General features: G+C 34.1%; 1 protein-coding gene across 1 annotated transcript; it reads right to left on the bottom strand.

Moving 5' to 3' along the window:
- Positions 1 to 10,041: 10,041 nt before the first annotated feature.
- Positions 10,042 to 12,641, bottom strand: LOC113341480 (probable LRR receptor-like serine/threonine-protein kinase At3g47570). Its single transcript, XM_026586353.1, has 2 exons — positions 10,778 to 12,641; positions 10,042 to 10,680 (listed from the first exon to the last, which is right to left on the bottom strand). Exons 1-2 carry the CDS (start codon positions 12,609 to 12,611, stop codon positions 10,127 to 10,129), a joined length of 2,388 nt encoding a protein of 795 aa, XP_026442138.1. The 5' UTR covers positions 12,612 to 12,641; the 3' UTR covers positions 10,042 to 10,126.
- Positions 12,642 to 21,577: the final 8,936 nt, after the last annotated feature.

Here is a 21,577-nt window from a genome sequence, read left to right on the forward strand (position 1 = left end):
AAAACCGGGGTGCACATTCCGGCCTTCTTCATTGATTGATAAAACACCTGAATACCACTTCTTCTTTTTTTCTTTTTTGTTTTTCCATTTCTTCTCATTTTTATTCCACTTTTCTATGTATTTTTTAAATCATTTTCTTGTGGTTTCTCCCAGGGTTTAATTTGAATCTGAAGCATCATTGGAAAATGGATAATTCAATTGGTAACAAGTTAATATTCAGTAGTATGATCCTCACCGTGATAATCATATGTACCACAAGTAGCAACATTAGATTTTGGATCTGATTAAAAAATTAAAAAAATTCATGAAGAACAGAGGAATTATCATCACCTAATACAACCCCAATCTTTGTTTTCTACCCCCTCTTCAATTTGTATCATTGAAGGTAATTAAGTATTGTTTCTTCCTGATTGAAAGAAACTAGAAAAACCAGTTCATGATGCATCGATCTCTTTCAAATTAACTCATAGATTCAATCAAAAAATTCAAATTCAAATGAAAACCCAAAGTTAAATTTCTCTATTTTTTTGTAACGCATCATGGGGTCGTATTGTTGTTGTTGTTGCTGGTGGGATATGAACAGTTCCCAATTTGCCAGGATTATGTTGTGATTTGAAATTTGATTTCTTCTTAACAATTTTAATAATGATAACAAACGAAAGTATCTAATGCAAAGTCATCACTATCGGTGGATTGCTGTTTTTCTCCATAAAAGAAGAATGCTCCACAACAGAGCAAGAAAGAGAGAGAAAATTAGATGAGAGGTCCATCAGAAAAAAGATAAACAGAGAAGAAATAAGAGGACTCCACAACAAATGACTACTCCGGAATCGCAAATCCTAATATATTTTGATCTTCGTAAATTTTTTGATAAATCATCATGATTTAGAGGATAAAGTAATTGCCAAACTGTCGACAATATTGTTGCGAATTAGAAAAGAAAAGGAAAGTCAAGTGAAAAAGAAAAGAATAGGGAAGAGATGGTTTTGGAAATTGGAAGAGGAGGTTTTAAAAAATTTATGAACCAATGAAAAAGGCCGGAATGTGCACCCCGGTTTTGTGGGGTGCACAAATTTACACTCAATTCGAAAGGCGTATCCAACAACTATCATTATACATGATTCATGTATCCCGGCCATAATGTATATTCTTTTATGTGATTGCAAGAAAAACTTCTCAGATGCTTACTTAAAACTCTAACTATAGTTTCATCCAAACAGAAAAAGTGTTTGCTTGAATATCAAGTTATCTTATCTTGAATTCTAAGATACCTTTTGTAATGATCCGACCTTCCACCGATATTGTCCCCACTAAATAGTATCGTGCGGTTTTTAACTGGTATTTCTTCGGTAATCCAGCATCAGCTTTCCTGGAGGTCACCCATCCTTATATTACTCCGTCTGAGCATACTTAACTGCAGACTTTTCTGCTACCCATGGAGCTAATTGTGCTGAAAAAGACTCGTTGTTAGGAAAGGAAAAACCATTATTTATTTTCCATTCGATCAACCACTGCCGAATATGGGGGTATTACAATACCAGCACCTTAAATTGGAGCAGTCCTCGGCTCCGGAATATACACAAGCCCAAATCTCCGGCGTTCCCTTCACCTCATGAGTCTAGTACCTGATTAATCCCGTCCAACGTACTCTCTCACCCTCGGCAGGTGAACCGTCGTCGGCTCTGATACCATTTTTAATGATCCGACCCTCCACAGATACTGTCCCTGCTTAGCCACTGCAGTTATCCGACAATGTGGGTTTTCAAAGTTAATATCTGCAGTAATCCAGCAACAACTTCTCGGAAGTCACCCATTCCTGGATAACTCCTGCCCGAGCACGCTTAGCTGTAGAGTTTTCACTCAGAAGCACCTTGATTGATTACCATGGTAAGTAGACATAAACCAAAACAATTATCTTTTCTACAAAAAAAATGTCAGATATTAATCAAGCGAAAATAAATTTAAAAGATTGATTTGACATCTCACACTTTTAATTGAGAAAAGAATGCAACATTACGCCAAATACAACAGAAACACGAAAAATTTAGAAAGAAAATAATTACAATTACATTTTCCTTTTTCCTTTAATTGGTTCGTGTTAAAAAAAACGCATATAAATTAACAAAAACTTGATGACTTTCCCTAAACTTAACCATCCTATATTTTTTGCATGTAATTTTCTTTTTATTATTTGAACAAACCTCAATATCATTATGAACCCAGAAATTTTTATCTAATTTTTAAAAGAACAATGTACTCTCGTGGATGATTTAAATGTCTCGCGAGTATGAAAGTAGAATTCCCAAGTATAAGCCACCAACAAAATTACCACCCAACTAGGGCTGAACATGGTGTCGGTTAATCGTTGGAAACCGACCGAACCAGACCAATAAGAAAGAAACCGAACCAAACCATTTAGATTTGGATTGGTTTGGTAAAAAAAGTTGAAAAACCGACATTACTGGTTTGGTTTTGGTTTGACCTGAAAACCGAACCAAAAACCATTGGGGAACCGATTAATTTTTAAACTTAGTTTTTACCATCGATTTAAAAGTATTAGATTCTACCCATTGATTTAGAGGATAAATAGAAACCCTAAATCTAATATTTCATTATGATACTCTCCCTCTTTCTCTTTCTCTTTCTCTCAGCCGCCTCCCTTCTCCACCCCCAACTACAGCTGCTGCTACTCGACTTTTTTCTTCCCGTCTTCCTTCTTTTTTATTTGTCAATAACTAAATTAAGATATATTATATATCTTCTTTTGATCTCTAGAATTAGAGTAAGCTTTAACAATTCTTGATTTTTCTTTTTTTGTCTGTATATTTGTGTAAACCAATACTTTCGGCAACTACGATTTTTTTATCTGTAAATTTGTGTATTTTTTTTTTGGTTTGACATAATTATTGGTTAACCAAAAACCACTGGGACAAACCGAAACCAACTGGAACCATTTGGAAACCGAACCAATGGTTAATGGATTGGTTTGGTTTAGATTTTTAGAAACCAATAGTATTGGTTTCGGTTTTGGTTTGACTAGAAACCGAACCAAAACCGACCATGAACAGCCCTACACCCAACAATGCAATGCAAAATCTAAACCTATGGACCTATATAGTAACTTTATATCCTTAATTTCCTCCACCATCTCAAACTATTTCATTTATCTCTATTTTGTTTTTCATTATTTTTCTGATAAATATCCAATGTGCACAATTTGAAACGAAAGGTGTGTCTTCTATATAGAAGTTATCGACAACAAAATGAGAATCATATGAAATTAGTTATGGACGAAGTTATCATTGTAGCTGCATTGACTCATGATTCATGAATGCAGTAGACTGTACAAAAGCTATGCATTATAAACTGGAAGTGCTCAATATTTCGCGGTGGATCTCTTAGTGATCAAAAGGTAAGCAAGTGTCAAGAGAAATATTTTTACTCGCGAAAATCAAGCATTTAGCAGCATCACAACCACCTATTAAACATATGGTTAGTTGTGAAGATATTTGTTACAACATTTGATAAGTAAATATTTATTTAAAACAAGTGAATCCGTTAAATGTGGTTTGTTTTTTCTTATTTTTTCCGTGATTGATTGTGATACCGATAAATCAGAAAAAGTCCAAACTGCCGCCGAGCACAAAAATTTCCCTCAAAGCACTCAAACCCTTTTGCAGGGCAAACCCATAATTCTGAAGTTGTGAACGCTTTCCATACACGACAGTCTCTTCCTTCATTTTTCTTCTCTTTTCTTTTTTTGAATCTAGACGGACGGATGTTTACATTGTCCGGTAACACTATTAACTGTTTTGGACGCGTGTTTATCTTATAGTGGGATACTATTTATGGTATCCGTTGGTCCAGGAGAGTATATAACTCGTGGTGTGTATAGGTCTCGTTTCCTCGTACACAAATCGATCTCGTCTCTACACTGGGTTTGTATTATCGAGTCAACAGACTCAACACCGATGCGAATTTCCAGTTACAGATCTTTTATTTTTGGATGAAAATAATAGCTTAGCTGTTTGAGTAATAGTTAAAACGTGCATTCACCATTTTTTCATAGGCATAGGCAGTGGAATTTCATGAACCTTTCTTCCCTGCGAGTCAACACTGAGTGCGATGAATCGACTTGCGGTGATCCACCAAATACGTTGAGCCGGTGTTGGTGGGATTAGTTTATGTCAGAAGACTCGGAACATATTTTATTTGTTTGTTTATCTATCTATTTGTATGGAAGTCAATTTCTACGGAATAGTAGGTGGATTATGTTTGTATTTGTTCTTTTATGCAAGGACAAAAAATTATTGCAAAAAGTTACATATATTCAACATGTCATTTTTTTTTTTTGAAGATCTCTATGATAAATATATTTTTTTTTTATTTTGATCATCAAAGTATTTCATTCCAAAAGAAACGTTTATACGATGGTCTTAAAGAGAAACAAGTACGTCATAACATGAAACAAATAGAAAGAAAGATACAAAATGTAAATAAATTGCGAAAAGAAAGAGCGATTTACCATGATAGCACCCAAATCTTGTACTATGAGATTAGAGAATAAATGATATTCGAAATTACAACTCGACCATTTTGATAGCTTATCCTCTTGGAAAAGAGATGCTCCTATGAAGAGGAGTGATATGCCCAAAATTATTCATGTGCAGCAACTAACCTGAACCCTAGATCAATTTTTATGAAGGTGAATAAATTGATCTTCGCCCGTGTCGAATCGCCGATGTACTTTTATCAAGAAAACTTAACACGAACAAATTGGTAGAAAAAAACACTATAAAAGTGTAGATAAAATCGCCCAAATAGCGAAGATATAAATTACTCTAATAACAAAGAAATTATTGGAAACAACGAAAATAACTAAAACTAAGAAATCTTTGCTCAGATCTAGCCCCTAAAGACTAGATCTGAGCAAGGAAAGATGAAGAAATTGATGAGTTTTCTCTAGTTTTTGAGAAGAGAGAGAGTTTCTGAAGAGAGAGATTATTTACTTATTTTAGGCGGCTAACATAAAAATGCACATAATCTTACTACCATATAGTTGTTTCATCACTAACTCGTTTAAGATAATTCAATTTTTCCCCACTGATACCACATGTAAAATGCACATAATCTTACTGGCTAGACATTTTACGAAAACAAAAGCAGACACAGAATAATGAAAATATAAGCAGAGATGAATTCATTTTTTATAATAATACATAAAACAACAAAAAATCATCAGAGTAGGGGATAAAATTGAAGAAAAACTGGAATTTCATTAATTGCGATATTGAAGTAAATTGATAAGCATAAAAGTTTTATTGACGAGAGAGACAGATCCAAAATCATCAAAGTCTAACTTAGTTAAGTGATGAGTTTAATGTTTGAGTTATGTTATTTTAATTTGGATATTTAAAGCTTTTTTCTCTTATGTATGGAAACCTGAGGCATCTCTAATTTGTCGAGTAGGATCTGCGATTTGTGATCTATGAAGGAGTTTCTCACAAAGGGAATTACAAGATTCTAGTGGGGAATCAAGTTATAAATTCTTTTTGTTTTTCGCTTGGAATTTTTTTACATTCTTTATAGTTCAATCCAGAAGAACCTGGAGAATATAAGATATTACTTTGTTGAAGGGTGCCACCTTCAACAGTTATATGATCCTAATGTCACTACATCTGTAAAGGATTGGAAGTTTTATTGGAAAGACGAAAGACTTAGTCAAATATGGAATCCTAAACTTGACCCTCTTTTTTCTATATATAATTTCTTTTTATTATTTGGACTAACCAAAGCATACGTGCGATGGACATGTTTGAATTTTACTCTTTTAATAATATCAAATTTGTTAATAACGATTTTTTTTTCGTAAAATAAAATTTTATATGCAGACAACTTAAAAAGCTTCCTGAATATACTAATTTTACAAAACTTTTGTGTGTATTTTGACAGTTATCATATTTTTTTTTTATTATTTTTAAAACAATAACATTTCCGTTATGAATATTGATTTAATGTAATTTTTTACACTTAAACGCATATATATAGTGAAAGTTAATATCGAATGCCATATTTATAATATCAAGGTTATACCAAACTATTTTGTTGTTTTGTGACCAACTGAAATACCTCTTTTTTTTTATAATAGTTAGATAAATCTCAATATCATATGGATCCAGGAATCTTAAATTAATTTTCAAGAAAACAATTAATCACATGAATAATCCACATGTCTATTTGAGTATGAAAGTGGAATTCAACAAATATAAAAGACATTCAAAATTACTACCCAATAACGATATGTGAAATCTATACAAACCAAAAGATATAGTAAATTTATGTTTGTAGTTTCCTCCACCATCTCAAAGTATTTCAATTCATCTCCATTTTGTTTTTTATTGTTTTTCTGATAACTATTGAATGTGCACAATTTAAAATGAAAGCCTGTCTTTTATTATATAAGAGTTATCGATGGCAAAATGAGAATGATTATAAAATTAGTCACAAATGAAGTTTTCATTGTAACTATTTCATCATTGATGAGTGCAGTAGGCTTCACAAAAGATATGTATTATAAATTACAACTGTCCAAAATTTCGTTCTGGATCCGTTAGTGGTCAAAAGATAAGCAAATGGCGAAAGACCCAGAAGAGAAAATGAGGAAATATTTTTGCTTGCATGATTGAACAATTTTGATTTAGCAGCATCATAGCCACATATTTGACATACACATAGTTGTGATCATATTTGCTAAAACATTTGATAAGTAAATATTTGTTTAAAATAAATGAATAGATTGCACAAAATTGGTTGATTAACTCTCAAAAACTTTTTTCTGTGTGTATAATACGAATAAAGTAAGACACTTTTTAAATGGACAAGGATTCAAAAGATACTTTTCAAACACCCAAACATGAGTATTATTCCCAGTATTTTATTTCTTATCATATACAGCGACCAAAATACCCTCTATTCTTTACATGATTACAAAGATACATGTGTTGTTATTTTTTTACAACAACTATAACAACATAATTGGTTTATTATGATGGAAAGTAAAAGAGTATTACTAATACTGAGTCTAATATAATTATAAGTTCTCATTTCACAGCTACTCAGAGCGCCTACATACCTATAATTACGACCACTTCAGTTGACTATCGAGTCCACATGATGCTGTCACCAGTCCAACTACTTCCACGATAACCATTACTTCATCTCTAACAACAACACCAACTTCTACTCGAACTCGAACTACATAGGTACACTAGCATTTCATAACTCTACAACACCACCATCCATTTGAACACTCCATACCACCAGTAATCGCTATCATTTCCTCCATTCCATTCAAAATACATCACCACCATTATCTTGAGTGATTAGTGGAGAAATGAATTCCAGTTGTTCATTTATATAATACTACAACAAAACTAATACATGATTAACACATACTCAAAGGTAATCATTTTGGAAGCTCAATTATGTATTTAAGATCACAATACCACCATCGTTGGTTTTCAAATGATAACTCATGATGAAAATGATTTCATTTTAGTTTAGACACGAGTGAATCCCAGTTCAACCCAACATAAAACATGATGAAAATGGTTTCATCTTCGTTTAGACATGGGTAAAGCAAAATTCAATATAATGTAAAACAGGATGAAACTGGTTCATCTTAGTTTAAACATGGCTGAACCCGAATTAAACCCAATTTTAAAAAAGATGAAACTGGTTTCATCTTAGTTTAAAAATAGGTGAAACCAAATTCAACCCAATGTAAAACAGTTTCATCTTCTTTTAGATATGAGTGAAACAAAATCCAACACAAAGTAAAACAGGATGAAAACAAATATCGGTGAAACCAAATTCAACTTAATTTAAAATTGTTGTAACTGGTTTCATCCTAGTTTAAACATGGGTGAAAAAAAACTCAACCCAATTTAAAACAAAATGAAACTGATCTCATCCACATCAATCATAAGAAACTCAGTCACATTCCAAGTAAGCTAAATCTACAAGAAAAGTCGCTTTTAGCGGCAAAACATTATGTCATGAAAACCAATATCTTCATTGCCAAAAGAATTCAGCGGCACAAAAAATTACGCCACTTATAATGAGTCGTACAAAGTGTTCTGTGACGAACTTAAAAAATCGTCACCAAATTTTTAATTAGCGACTTAAGTTTATTTTCCACTAAAAATATCTTTTGGTGAATAAATAAAATTGACACTGGTTACTAATTTTATAATTAAATTTTTTGTCACTCTAGGTATATATGGTGAAAAAATTATTTTATCACTTAAAATAATTTTAGCAACAAAATTTGTTCTTTTATGCAAGGATAAAAATAGTTGCAAAAATTTACATATATTCAACAAAATTTATTTTAGGCGTCTAACATAAAAGTTTCCTCAATTTTTCCATCAACGTTATTGTGTTGGTAATTTGCTGGACGTTATGGAATGAAAGGAATAGGAGGGTGATTGTAAAAAAAGAAGAAGAGGGGCATGAATCATGACATGATGGTAATTGAGATAAAGAGGTTGGTACATCAATGGGGCTCAGTCCATTCATGGTTCCGTTCTATAAGTTTCAGAGATTTGATCTCAAACTGGAAAAGTTGTTGGGAGATCGTATAACTGTAATTGTTTATGTGTTTTGAGAGGTCTGCTTTTTGTCAGGGCCTCACATATGTACTGGGCTGTTTTGAGGTACAACCCTTGATATTATTTTCCTTTTCAATAAAACTCCAAACCTTTTTCATCGAAAAAGAAAACATAACAGTGTTGGTAAGGGTCATAAATCATGTACGTAGCAGATTAAGCATGTAGTTGCTTCATCGCTAACTCGCTTAAGATCATTCAATTTTACCGCATTGATACATGATTTATAAAGGGGATATCAGTCCTACCAGGGCCAATACCATTTGATATAAGATAAAAAATATTAAGCGATCTTAATTGTTGGATCGATGAAATGGTATCAGCCTCTGGTAGGACCCTAGTTAGTAAGTTCACGAATGATTCGCGAATCATTCGCGAATATTTCCGTATCATGAATTTTATCATTTTATTCGCGTACATTTGCAACTCCGAACCCAAGACACGTATTATGTGGCATTTCCGGATTATTCACGAATCGTTCACGAACTTTACGTATCTCGATGATATGTCCGCTTAATTCGCAAGAAATTCTTTAGCTTTTACATTTTAAAAGGCCCCTTTTTTGGGATTTACTGCCTCCCAAGCATACACGGTCCAATATTAGAGGTTGTCGTAATTTTTATGAAACAAAAATGTCAGAAGAGATTTGAAGGAGAAGGTGAGAGAGATCTCAAACTCACTAACCAAGCATCTAAACCACTGTACCACTTCCTCTTGGATAATTAATGTTGTATATATTATTAACATCATATTAAGTTTATTTTTTCTTTCAGTAACTCACACATATGCGTACAAATTAGTTTACGACCTTATAAATACTAATTATTTATTATATATAGATACCGAATTTTCAGAGTCGAACTCACATTTATAAATCAAATTATACACGTACGTATGCCGTTCCGAATTACTGACTAATCACGTCCCGTTGACCGAACTTTGGACCGAATTTGGGTTTTACAAAACCGTATAATACTCGTACGTTTGCCGAATTCCGAAATGCTAATTAGGGGTAGGACTGGTATCCCCTTTATAAATCATGCATATAAAATGCACATAATCTTACTAGCTAGACATTTTAGGAAAACAAAAGCAGACACAAAATAATGAAAATGTAAGTAGAGATTAATTCATTTTTCATAATAACACAATAAACAACAAAAATCATCAGAGTAGGGGCTAAAATTGAAGAAAGAGTGGAAGTTCGCGACGTTGGAGTTATGAAAGTCTCACTTAGTTAAATGAGTTAATGTTTGAGTTATGTTAGTTTAATTTGGATGTTAGAAGTTTTGTTCTTGTGCATAGAAATCACAGGCATCTCTAATTTGTTGAGTAGGATGGGAGATTTCCATCAACCAAAATAGGTGCCTAGTTTAAACAATTTTTTATACTACACTTTAACAATTTAAACATGGATAAAAAATTAGACAAAAATAGAAATTTCTGTGTCAAGATCATTACCGTTTTGGGCTGTAATTATTATTACAAGTATGTATAGGGGCCAAAGAATTGTATGAGCATTTTGGTTTCATGATTCTGATTTCTGAGTTGTAAATTCTTTCGTTCCTTTCTTGTAAGTGGTTGTAACCCTTCCCTTGTTTCTTTATAATGTATCCAATTTTCAGATAAAAATATAAATTCTTGATCGATTTCAGCATTTTCACGACCTGTACTATTTCCATCCTCGCTTTAGGTGATTCACTGGAACACGCAGCAGCAAGTTTGACAATCCTTGTCAAAGCCTCGCATAACTTGGCCTCCATGTCCCCATTGATCAGTAAATCATCTATAATGTCATGCTGACTTTGAAATTGCACAGGAACAAGTAGTATAGGATCAACAATCTGCATTACTCGGTCAGTAAGAAGAGATGTCGCTGCAAAGCTATGAAGGCTTAACCCATCCTTGAACATGTTGTCAGTAGGTCTCCTTCCAGTAAACAACTCCAACAACAAGATCCCAAAGCTGTAAATGTCTCCGTTTTTCGATATCTCTGTACCCATTCCATACTCTGCATTTCAATATACAAAAATGTAAAAACGCAATTATACATTAAATAGTTTAAACAGACAGGGCAGTAAGAGTGAAAAAAATAAAAAAAAATCTACCTGGAGCAGCATACCCAACTGTGCCCCTTATTCCGACAGAAGGATTACTAGTATGGCTTTGAGATTCAACATGGATAATGACTTCACCAAGGAACTTAGCTAATCCAAAATCGCCAATATGTGCAGTCATGTCATCGTCCAGTAGTACGTTGCTTGGCTTCAAATCACAATGAACTATAGGTGTTTGACATTGACGATGCAGATAATCTAATGCAGTTGCAATATCAATCGCTATATTTAATCTCTCCATGAAACTCAATGACCTCCTTGTCGATCTACGAAGTTGTTCGTCATTTGATGTTGGGTGCAACCAGTTCTCAAGACTCCCATTTGGCATGAACTCAAGCACTAGAGATTTGAATTCATTTCCCTTGAAATCAACACTAGAGCAAGAAGTCAGTATCTTTACGAGATTTCGATGACGAATGCATCTCAGTGCTTGACATTCAGCCATGAAACGTTTTGAAGCTCCTCGTCTTTGAAGATTTAGTACTTTTACTGCAACAACTGTTGTTGTCTCTTGGTTTAGTGTTAATACTCCTCTGTATACGGAGCCGTAACTTCCAACTCCCACTAAGTTATCTGTAGAGAATCCATTTGTTGCACTCCGAAGCTCGTTGTATGAGACTTTTTGAAACACATCACCAAGAGGAGATTCAAAAGAAGTAGAAGGTCTTATTTGTGCCTTTACCCTCCAAATGAATATGTGAAACAAACAGCAAAAAACAGCAAAGAGGACTGCTCCAAATATTATCAGGAGCAGTCTGATGACTCTGATTAGAGGAAAATGCTTGCCTGGGTTATTTTCAGGGCCAGGTCTCGGGCAACTCGGTAAATGAATTTCGCCACACAACTTATCGTTTCCGAGGATTGAGAATGCCCTTGTATTCTTAAAAATTCCTTGTTTAGGGACTTCGCCTTGAAAGTCATTGAAAGACAAATTCAGAAATCTGAGTGAAACAAATGACCCAAGGAACTCTGGAATTTGACCAGACAAGCGATTGCGAGAAAGGTCTAAGATTTCAACTCCACTTACAATTTGCAAGGATGAAGGTATAACCCCATCAAATAAGTTACCTTGTAAATAAAGGTTTTGTAAACCAAGACACTGCCCTAGAGAGGATGGAATCTGACCAGATATATGGTTTTTTGATAGGTCTAGGTACAGAATTTTCTCTAAGTTACCAACCTCGTAAGGTAGATTCCCCGATAACAAATTCACAGATAAATCTAGGACTGAAAGTGAAGAAAGACTCATTACCTGTTTTGGTATGGTACCTCTAAGCTGATTTTGTGGAAGGCTCAAATCTTGCAGGCTATGACAGTTGCCAAGACTAGGCGGAATTTCACCTTGCAGTCTATTCCTTCCAAAATGAATCATTTCCAATTTAGTATTATTGCATATATCTGATGGAACTTCTCCTTCTAGCGAGTTATCCGACAAATCAAGAAACCGAAGACCGGACAAATGACCAATCTCCTGAGGAATTTGGCCATTGAAGCTATTCTGGTGGAGGTCGAGAGTTTCTAAGAATGTAATGTTTCCGATATGCGGAGATATTGAACCAACCAAACTTTTAACACTTAGATCCATGATGGTGACCCTGCTAGGATACTGACTACTACTACAGGTGATTCCTGTCCAGTTGCAGTGGTGCAAAGAATCGTGCCATGCGCTCAATGCTCCAAGTGGATCGCCTACTTCATATCTGAAGGCAAGTAAAGCTAATCGATCTGTTTCATTTTCTGAAATGATGGCAGATTGGGATTTCATGGACAATAGAAGAAGAGTAACATAGATAATCAATAATAACCTTGACTTATTAACCTCCATTTGTTGCTTATATTTTGTAATGAAAGGGTTGTATCTCTTATAATTAACACAGTTGCATGATCTCTTTATGCAGTTGTCTTCTATAGATATTCCTTGTGGATTAGTAGTAGATGATAAAGAGTTTGACATTTAGAGATTTTCTACATGAATGAATGCATTCGTTATTCAGATAGAGACACAACTGGACTGAGTCGAGCAAGACTTTGCAAAGTCAAAATGGAAATATGTGGGAATGACGACTTTGATTGGGTGAGCAATTAATCCTTGTCTGCATGCCCTGACGAGCACGGCATGGAGCCCATCTCATGGATTCCAACTCTACCCAGAGAAGATTTCTTCATCAAATTTTTAATTAATTAACTCTAGCACAACACAAGCCATTTTTTGACAGCAAAACGCCCCCACAGAGTTTTTCTACTTTTTCTTAACACTTTCTTTACATTGTCACGTTAGTGTTAGTTAACTTCTGCTTTTCGTTAACTGTTTTAGACACGTGTTTATCTCTTAGTGGGTTTTTATTTATGGTATCCGTTAGTCCAGGAGGGTATATAACTCGTGTTGTATGTTGGTCTCGTTTCCTCGTACACAAGTCTATCCGGTTTCTCTACAGTTATCGAGTTTGGAGTAGTTTTAAACGCATCAACATAAACCCAAAATTGATAAAACTTACATGATGTTTATTTTCTTTCCTGACTCAACATTATTTGAACATGATCTGACTCACAAATTATTAAATAACAGAGAGTTATGAAGTTTTATGAATCTTGTCAGCTATGCACCCATCAAATCAGATACAAACTGATATCTTACATAAATAGTTCTGAGTCAGATATCGAATCAGATATTAGAAAAGTGGAAAAAATTAAAAATAAACAGTCTGACATCTGACTCGATCTAAGTCAGATACCGAGTTAGGTTTAGATCACGAGTCAGTCCCAAACAAATAAGATGTTAATTTAATTCGAAACCAAAAAAATGAATAGAAGAATCAATCTAAAATGAGATCCATCGAATCATAATTGATACAATTTGTCAGCTACAAATCTTTTTTCGCATGAAGAGTAGCTTAGAGCATCAATATATAATTAAAATATTAGTTTTTCGTGACACATAGGATTTTTGACTCTCATTTAGCATAAATTCGTCTCCAATAATTAGATCCTACAAACCAGGAGGGATGAAATGCCATGAAGGTGTTCAATAAAATCATATTTTTCATTAATTTTCTTATTTAAAGTAAAACTAAATGATTAATATCTTATCACATAAGATATTGTAACGATTAAACCCTAAACTTGAGATAGTTTATTAGTTATTCTGAATCAAGACATAATAAACTTAGCAATTTTGAAACGAATGGGTGGAAAAATTGGTTAAACAGTCATTGTAACAACAAATTAAGCTCTAAAAAAACCAAGGTGATATTCTTTGAGTTCCAAACACACCGGCCATATTATCTGGTCTAAACAAAAACCATATGCAATACAAATGGAACAAGAACCCCATTTCCATACAAAATTGTTAAATTTAGTTTTTATTAGATCTTATAATTTCGATCTTGCCCTTCCCCATGTATGCACGATCATAAAAAAAAATTAATGGAAATTTTGGCGGAAACATAACAAAAGTTCTGGAGATCAGATTTACAGAGAAAATTCGAGATCTTCTCTACTGGAATCTTCGTGTATCTAGATTTTAGGGTTCATATATATCAGATTTCCACCAATTTCATCAATATTCTCAATTCATGAACTATTTTTATCTTTTTCTGCGGTTCGATTTCATATCTGATCATCAGAAACTAATTTTGAGTTTCGATTTAATTTAGTTGAACTGGAAAAGAGATCGTAGATCTCAATCCTTCGAATTGTATCTAAAGATTGATTTTTATTGTTGAAGAGATTGAAGAATTTCAGTTTTCAGTTCTCGTCTTCTTTTCAGCTTAATTCGAAGAAGAGAAGAGAAATAACATTTTAATCCTTCGAATTTTCATCTTAAGTCTATCATCTTTAGATTGAGTAGCGGAATCATATTCATCATGAACGCAAATTCGATTTTTAGGCATTTTAACTGATTTGATTTGTTTTTGATTTTTCTAGTTGATTTCATTAGTGAAGCTACAATAATTTTACAATTTTTCTTTGTTGATCATATTGAAATTTATTTGCTTCTGTTGATTTTATTTGTTTCTGTTGTTCATAATGAAATCGACATGAATTAAACTTTTTCATAAAATGTATGGATCTTGTTCTTTTCAGGGGAGGTTTAATCATTTATTTAGAAATTAACTTTTTTGGAGAATTGAGTTTACTTACCTCAGATGAATTAGACTTTTGAACAAGTTTGAGCTTGTTTTCTAATAGATTTGCTCTCCGTTGAAGTTTATTGACATATCTTATTTTATGTTTGTACTTGTAAAATTTAGAGAGTTCATGACCCTTAAAAGTACAATAAGAACATGTTAATGTGGAGGACGGTTCAGACACCATAGTTGAGCATGCTGCTAAACAAATTGAGGTATCTGAAACATGTGAAATAGAATTTTCAGTAGACAGGGAAAAATCCATTTTATCCTCCATAGTGGTTGACGAAGTTTCTCCAAAAATAATATCAATATTGATGTACGTATTGCTACAATTATCAAAATCAATATTTTCACCAAGGAGTGCAACACTTGACTTTTTATCATCGTTTGAATCATAGTGATTAAACATTTCATCAAGAGTTGCAGCAAGACCTTTGTTCCCAGTGTATTTTCTACGATTTGGACACTCATTAGCAAAACGACCAAAACCTTTACACTTGAAGCATTGTGGCATATCCTCATCATCAGTATCAACAGTGTCCCTGTTTTTTGAAGGGGCACGGTCATGAGGTTTTAGTGATGACCTGGGTTTATCTCTGATGAACCGTTTACTTATCCACAATACTTACCAAAACACATAAAAAGCACACTACCATTTCAAGCCACCAATTCAAGTAGCTCAACTCTATACCTATACCCAATAAAACCAGTTTAGCAACATCTCAACTTATCATCCATTCTCCCAATTCCAAATTCTGCAACATAGTCCAACACAACTTGAAACTCCACTAGTTCAGTTGTCAAACACTACCATTCAACTAACACCAAAACCCAGCGACACCATCATCAACTCCATAACCTCTTCCTTATCTTGTAACTTACACAACTACCACCAACACAGTTTATACTCCACAAGGTATTTTTATCTTACTGGACAGATCATCTATTCAAGTATCTACACCACTGGTTCAATAACACTACCAATGATTTATAGCTCCTCGTATACAGTAAACTCTTTTAACTCTTTTATCATGAACAATCTCACAAGCTCAAAACAGAACATAATAACTTTACTAAGCTATTGAGAAATCAATTGCCTCATGATAGGTCTACTGAAATCAGCACCAATAATAACTTCATCACCTTCTTGATACGAGAATCAAACCCCAGTTCTTTAACAGCTCCAATCATGAGCTTCAATCGATCTCAGTTTCAAAACCCAGACTTCTTCGATTCCTAATTACTCTTCATCCAAACACTGATTCACTTAATTAATCAAAACCCATCTCAAATCATCTTATAATTAATCTTTAATCGAATCTCAACCCAGACTCGGAAATCCTAGTTCTCAATTCATCTCTAAGACAATTTCAGAACTTCAATTGAACCTAAATCCATGATTCTTCAACTAGCCATACCTCTATATTTCATCTTCTAAATCCTCAGAACACCAATCAACTCTACAAATCCTAATTCTGATTATAACATCATCAACCCCTTCTTTTTCCAAAATAAGTAAATGTCAATCCCCACCACCAGTCGCTCAATCTTCATCAATCACACGGATTAATAAACTAATTGACTCCATTAAATCTCACGAACTCACGGAAGAAGAAGAACAGAGAAAATAGAAGAGCAGAAGAAGAAAGAAGAGAATAACAAAGAAGAAGAAAGAATATACGAGTTTATCTTCTCGATCCGGTCTAGAGATAAGTCCAACTAGGAAGTTTATGTAACACCCGTTTAATTGATAAGGGAAGTCCCAGAATATCTAATGGCAAAAAGGCTAATTTGCCTTTCTCACTATTTTGATGATTCATTCTTCTTCAGGTATCCGAATGACACGTTCGAGTAGTCTATTTCGCATAACTTTTCGATATGTATTCGACGGTACTAGTTTCGTATCTAGATCGTTGTTAGATTAATTTATAATAATTAACGTCCGTGTTAAACTAGTCGAGTTATTATCGGCTAATTCGTCACTTGACTGGTCTAATAGCGTTGACGAGCTTGAGGGTCTTTAAGCGACGAAGAAGATTCTTTGTGTATTTTTGATATGGTTGTTGAATGACTGATGTGTAATTAGATGAATTCAGTTCTTGCTAAGTTTTCCATATCATAGGTTAAGGAACCTATTTATTGCATAGGTATTTAAATATTGATATCCAGTAAGTATGACGGTTGAAGAGGAATGAAATAGTAAGGAAGTGGGAAATCGTGGTTTAACCAGTTCCATATTGTGAGGGAGACTTGGTTTATTTTCCATCCAATACTCCATTTACTCCTTCAACAGCCGTCATGACTTACTCACATTTCTCATCGCGGATGTACATCACACATGTTGTAGACCGCCAGAACAAAACCCTAGTGAATGTCTCCCTCATGTGAAGTTTTCTTGGAAGACGAGTATTTAGTTGGTAAATCGTTGACGTCGAGTACGATAGATTATTGATGATTCTGATATATCATTTTGCTAGTTGAGGCATCAATGATACTCGAGTGATTTGGATTGATGATCATAGGTCTTATGATATTACTAAATTGATCATAGACCAATATGTATTTTGATATGTCAAGCATTAGATATTGCAGAGTTATTATAGAATACTCATCATCGATCCAACATGTCATGAGTAATCGAATGAAGAAATGGAGAGATCATAATATTAAAATATTGGATGATCGACCAATTGGATGACTGACCAATTGGATAGTCGAGCAACAAAAATATTGGTAGCGAGATCGAACATTAAATATTCATTTAAAATATTGATAGCTGGATCAATATGTAAATTGTTAATGTTCAGATCTAATTAGATTTACACTCAGATGAAACCCTAATTTAGGAAGTGATGGATCCAGGAGATATAGGACCGTTCAATATGGGTAAAGAGACCGAACAACCAATGGGTATGAGGTGGTAGTGAGACCGGCTAGGCGGTGTATGAAGGATTGTCCAATTAGTATAGAGAGGATTAAGATCAATTGGAGGATTAATCGTATGGAGGATTAATCAAATAATTAATTAGTGAATAAGAAAGACCGGATGACCATGGTGGCAAAGGGACCGTCTAGGAACGACCATGGTGGCGCACGGGCCACCATGTCAACGACTTTCTTCTCTGAAAGTTTTGGTACTTTTTGGTGGTCATTCGAGTATTATTTTATATTTTAGAAGAGTTTTATGTTGATTGATACTCTTGATTTTTTCTCCAATGAGGAAGTATAATTTTACTCTAATGACCAATATTTAAACATATTAAAATAATAATAATTAAATATATTACATGGTGTAAAAACTTAATGGTTCCGGACTATTTGCATTGTTGACCATATAGTGAATTGAGATTTGACAAGATATACAAAATCAAGAGTTTTCTTGAATGAAGAAGTCATGGATTAAGGAAATGATAATAAAATAAAATAAAAAGTAAAAAAAGGAGAGGACCGGCCACAGCATCGGCGGCATGGCCGGCCGACCGGCAGATGGGCCCCGTTTCGTGCATTTTTTTTTTCTTTCCTTCTTTGATGAGTTTTCCATATCCTCGTTTTTCCATGTTTTTGGTTGCTCGTTAGAGCATTATCACTAAATACACCCGCGTCATTTTCTCGGGGCTTACTCGGTGGTGGTCTCGTATGCCCGAAAGACAAATATCCATTACTAATCCGTGGAATTCAGCTGAGAAAAGTCATGAATTGAAGTAATAAAATATTATGGTGAAAATAAAATATATTCTAGGAATTCAATCTATGAATGTAGCTTTAGAATTAATTGATTAGTCGATCTATAATAGCAGCAAAATATGTTTAGGAGCATTAGATTGGTTCTAGAATATATATATGAGATGGTAATAGTATCATACTTGTTCTGAATATTTATTCTGTATAGTCAGGGAACATCAGGAGAGGAATTTCTACCAACACTAGTGACATCTTGAAGGCGTTGTCGCTCTATTCAAGTGGTCAATACATCTAGGTGTCCTCCAATCATTCTCGATTCTATACAGAAGTGAATACTGAGTTGCGCAATAGAAATAGTGAAATACGTTGTATATTGAAAGGTAAGCTGACAGATTCTAATATTTCCGCTACATATTCACGCTCATAAGAAACTACATGATTAGTCAGAGATCATTTTAACAAGAGCTTTCATGTATAAATTATAATACATAAATTTTATACATTCATCCGAAGTCGGGTCAAAGATATACAAAACTATGATTTTACAATTTTAACATTCGTAAACAATCCACCATCAACACTTGGATTGATGTCTTAAACTCGAGCGAGAGAACAGAGGATTTGGGAATTTATTTAGGGATTTCAAAGAACCAGTAATGATGATGAAGACGATGGAGCTGAATTGATGAATTGTAGATGATCTTGAGATGGGTTGCTGGATTAAGTCAAGGTAAACAAGAATTTAATTTCAATTGCTTGAGCAAAACTAGTATGAGGTATTTGTCTTCTTAGTTAACTTAATATGCGGTGATAAGAAAACTGTAGATCCCCCTAAGCTAGGAGCTGACTAATTCAAGAGATTAGCTAAATAAAGAGGCACTACGAATCTAAATCATTTACTTAAACAATCAATTAAGAAATCTGCTACAAAACGTATCCCAAAACTAACCCTGCTCAGAATATATATACACGAACTTCTCTCAAATGATACATATACAATAGTCATTTGGTTTACACATATAATAAACAACATAATAAACATAGCAGAAGTTAACTAATTAACGGAGTCAACACTTGTGGCTTTCGCTACGCAACTCTGATCTGTCTCTGAAAACTGAAAGTGAGAATAATTAACATTTAACTTCTAAGTAATCATAAACAAGATTAAGAAAAACAATAATGTTTTCCCAGACATTAAATAGTGACCAAGTCACTGAGATACACAAAAACGAATATGGACAAGCTCTTTCTTCAAACAATGTATACTATGGTTGTGCAATTCCGAACTCGCAAATCCACACCTAATCATAAATATGGATGTCGACAATTCCGAACTCGCAAATATTCGACCGATATAAGCATAAAAGCTGAATTCATGTAGGTATAAATATGAAGGAGCATATCCTCACAGAAGTAAACAAACATGTATATGGACAAAATCCTTCTTCAAACAATGTATACCATGGTTGTGCAATTCTGAACTCACAAATCCACACCTAATCGTAAATATGGATGTCGACAATTCCGAACTCGCAAACTGTCGACCGATATAAGCATAAAAGCTGAATTCATGTAGATATAAATGTGCAGGAGCGTATCCTATGTACCACAAGTGGAAATTCGTATTTCCCATAACAATTCATATGACAAAAAACACATTACAAGTCCTTTCCAAACCATGGAAAGATTAACAAAATCAACAGAAGTATAGTAATGCAATTTTAAAAAAACATGGAATGCACATTAGACAATGCATGAGTTTGTTAAGCATAAACTTTTGTAAAAGAAACAACAATGGTTACAAAAGAGTCAAATGTATTCCCACCTCTTTTGATGACAAGCCACGCCTACCTCGAGATCCACGATTCACTGGTTCATCCTTTGAATCGATCGTTGTTAATATAGAATAACTGTTAATCACACAAACTCTAAGAATCTAGCCAAAAAGGCTCACACAAGAATCATACAAGTCTTTCTAATGATTCTAGGCTCATTTAAGGTTCTACATCTTTTATTTATCTATCTTTAGCATAGCTAAGGTTTACTAATTCAATTGGGTTGATTTTATAGTCCATTGTCTAAGTCTTACGAACATCTACAACTTTGTAGAAGGAAACAAAGTCTAAATCAGACCATAAGGGTCCAATTCATCATAATAGGAAAAATAGCCTTAAGCCCAAGCCCATGTCTACCAAACTGGCCCAATACTGTAAGGCATGGTCAATCTGGTCAACTAGCAGTCACTAACGGTCGAACTAATGGTCAAGGGTCAACAAACAGTCAACGTCCATAGTCAAGTCAAGGTCCTGGTCAAATGGTCCACTGAGTAAAACAAGAATCAGTCAAGTTCAACTCGGTCAAGCCTGGTCGGGTCTAGTCACTGAGTTAATTCAGTCAAATATACTAAGAGCTTGTTCGGTTGGGAGAATTAGAATCCTTGGAATCCAATTCCTAGGGAGTGCGCCCAATTTCTTGAACCGAACGGGGCAAATGAACTCTATGTAATTGGGAATTTCAATTCCTAGGAATCCAATTCCCTCCAAAATGGTAGATTTCCATTGCATTGGTCCAATGATGCAATGGAATTGGATTCCGGGGTAATAACAAAGATAATTGAATTACCTTAACCGAACATGAATTTTTTGGATTGGAATCAAATTCCTGGGAATCCAATTTCAAGAATTTGATTACCCCATAATTGAATTCCTAGGATTCTAATTCTCCCAACCAAACGGGCTCTAAGTTAAACATACCAAGTCACCTAGACTGACTGGGATAACCAACAGCCTAATCTTATTGTAGTTAAAAGAATACAACTAACCTGATTCTATTCATAAGATCAAAACACAACTATTTATAAAAACAGAATTCCAGAATTCAATACACAACTGTAATTTAAGCTTTAGCTGCCAAAAGCAGTAACAAGCAACACTCATACCATCTCCACTCAAACACACTGAACTTCACCCTTAACTGTAAA

Source organism: Papaver somniferum, unplaced genomic scaffold (assembly GCF_003573695.1).
Source record: "Papaver somniferum cultivar HN1 unplaced genomic scaffold, ASM357369v1 unplaced-scaffold_29, whole genome shotgun sequence".
NCBI lineage: Eukaryota > Viridiplantae > Streptophyta > Magnoliopsida > Ranunculales > Papaveraceae > Papaver > Papaver somniferum.

Coding starts and splice junctions, on each gene's coding strand:
- LOC113341480 (XM_026586353.1), bottom strand. CDS start 12,611: ATGGAGGTTAATAAGTCAAGGTTATTATTGATTATCTATGTTACTCTT. Junction 10,681..10,777: donor AGTTGGGTATGCTGCTCCAG/GTAGATTTTTTT, acceptor ATTGAAATGCAG/AGTATGGAATGGGTACAGAG.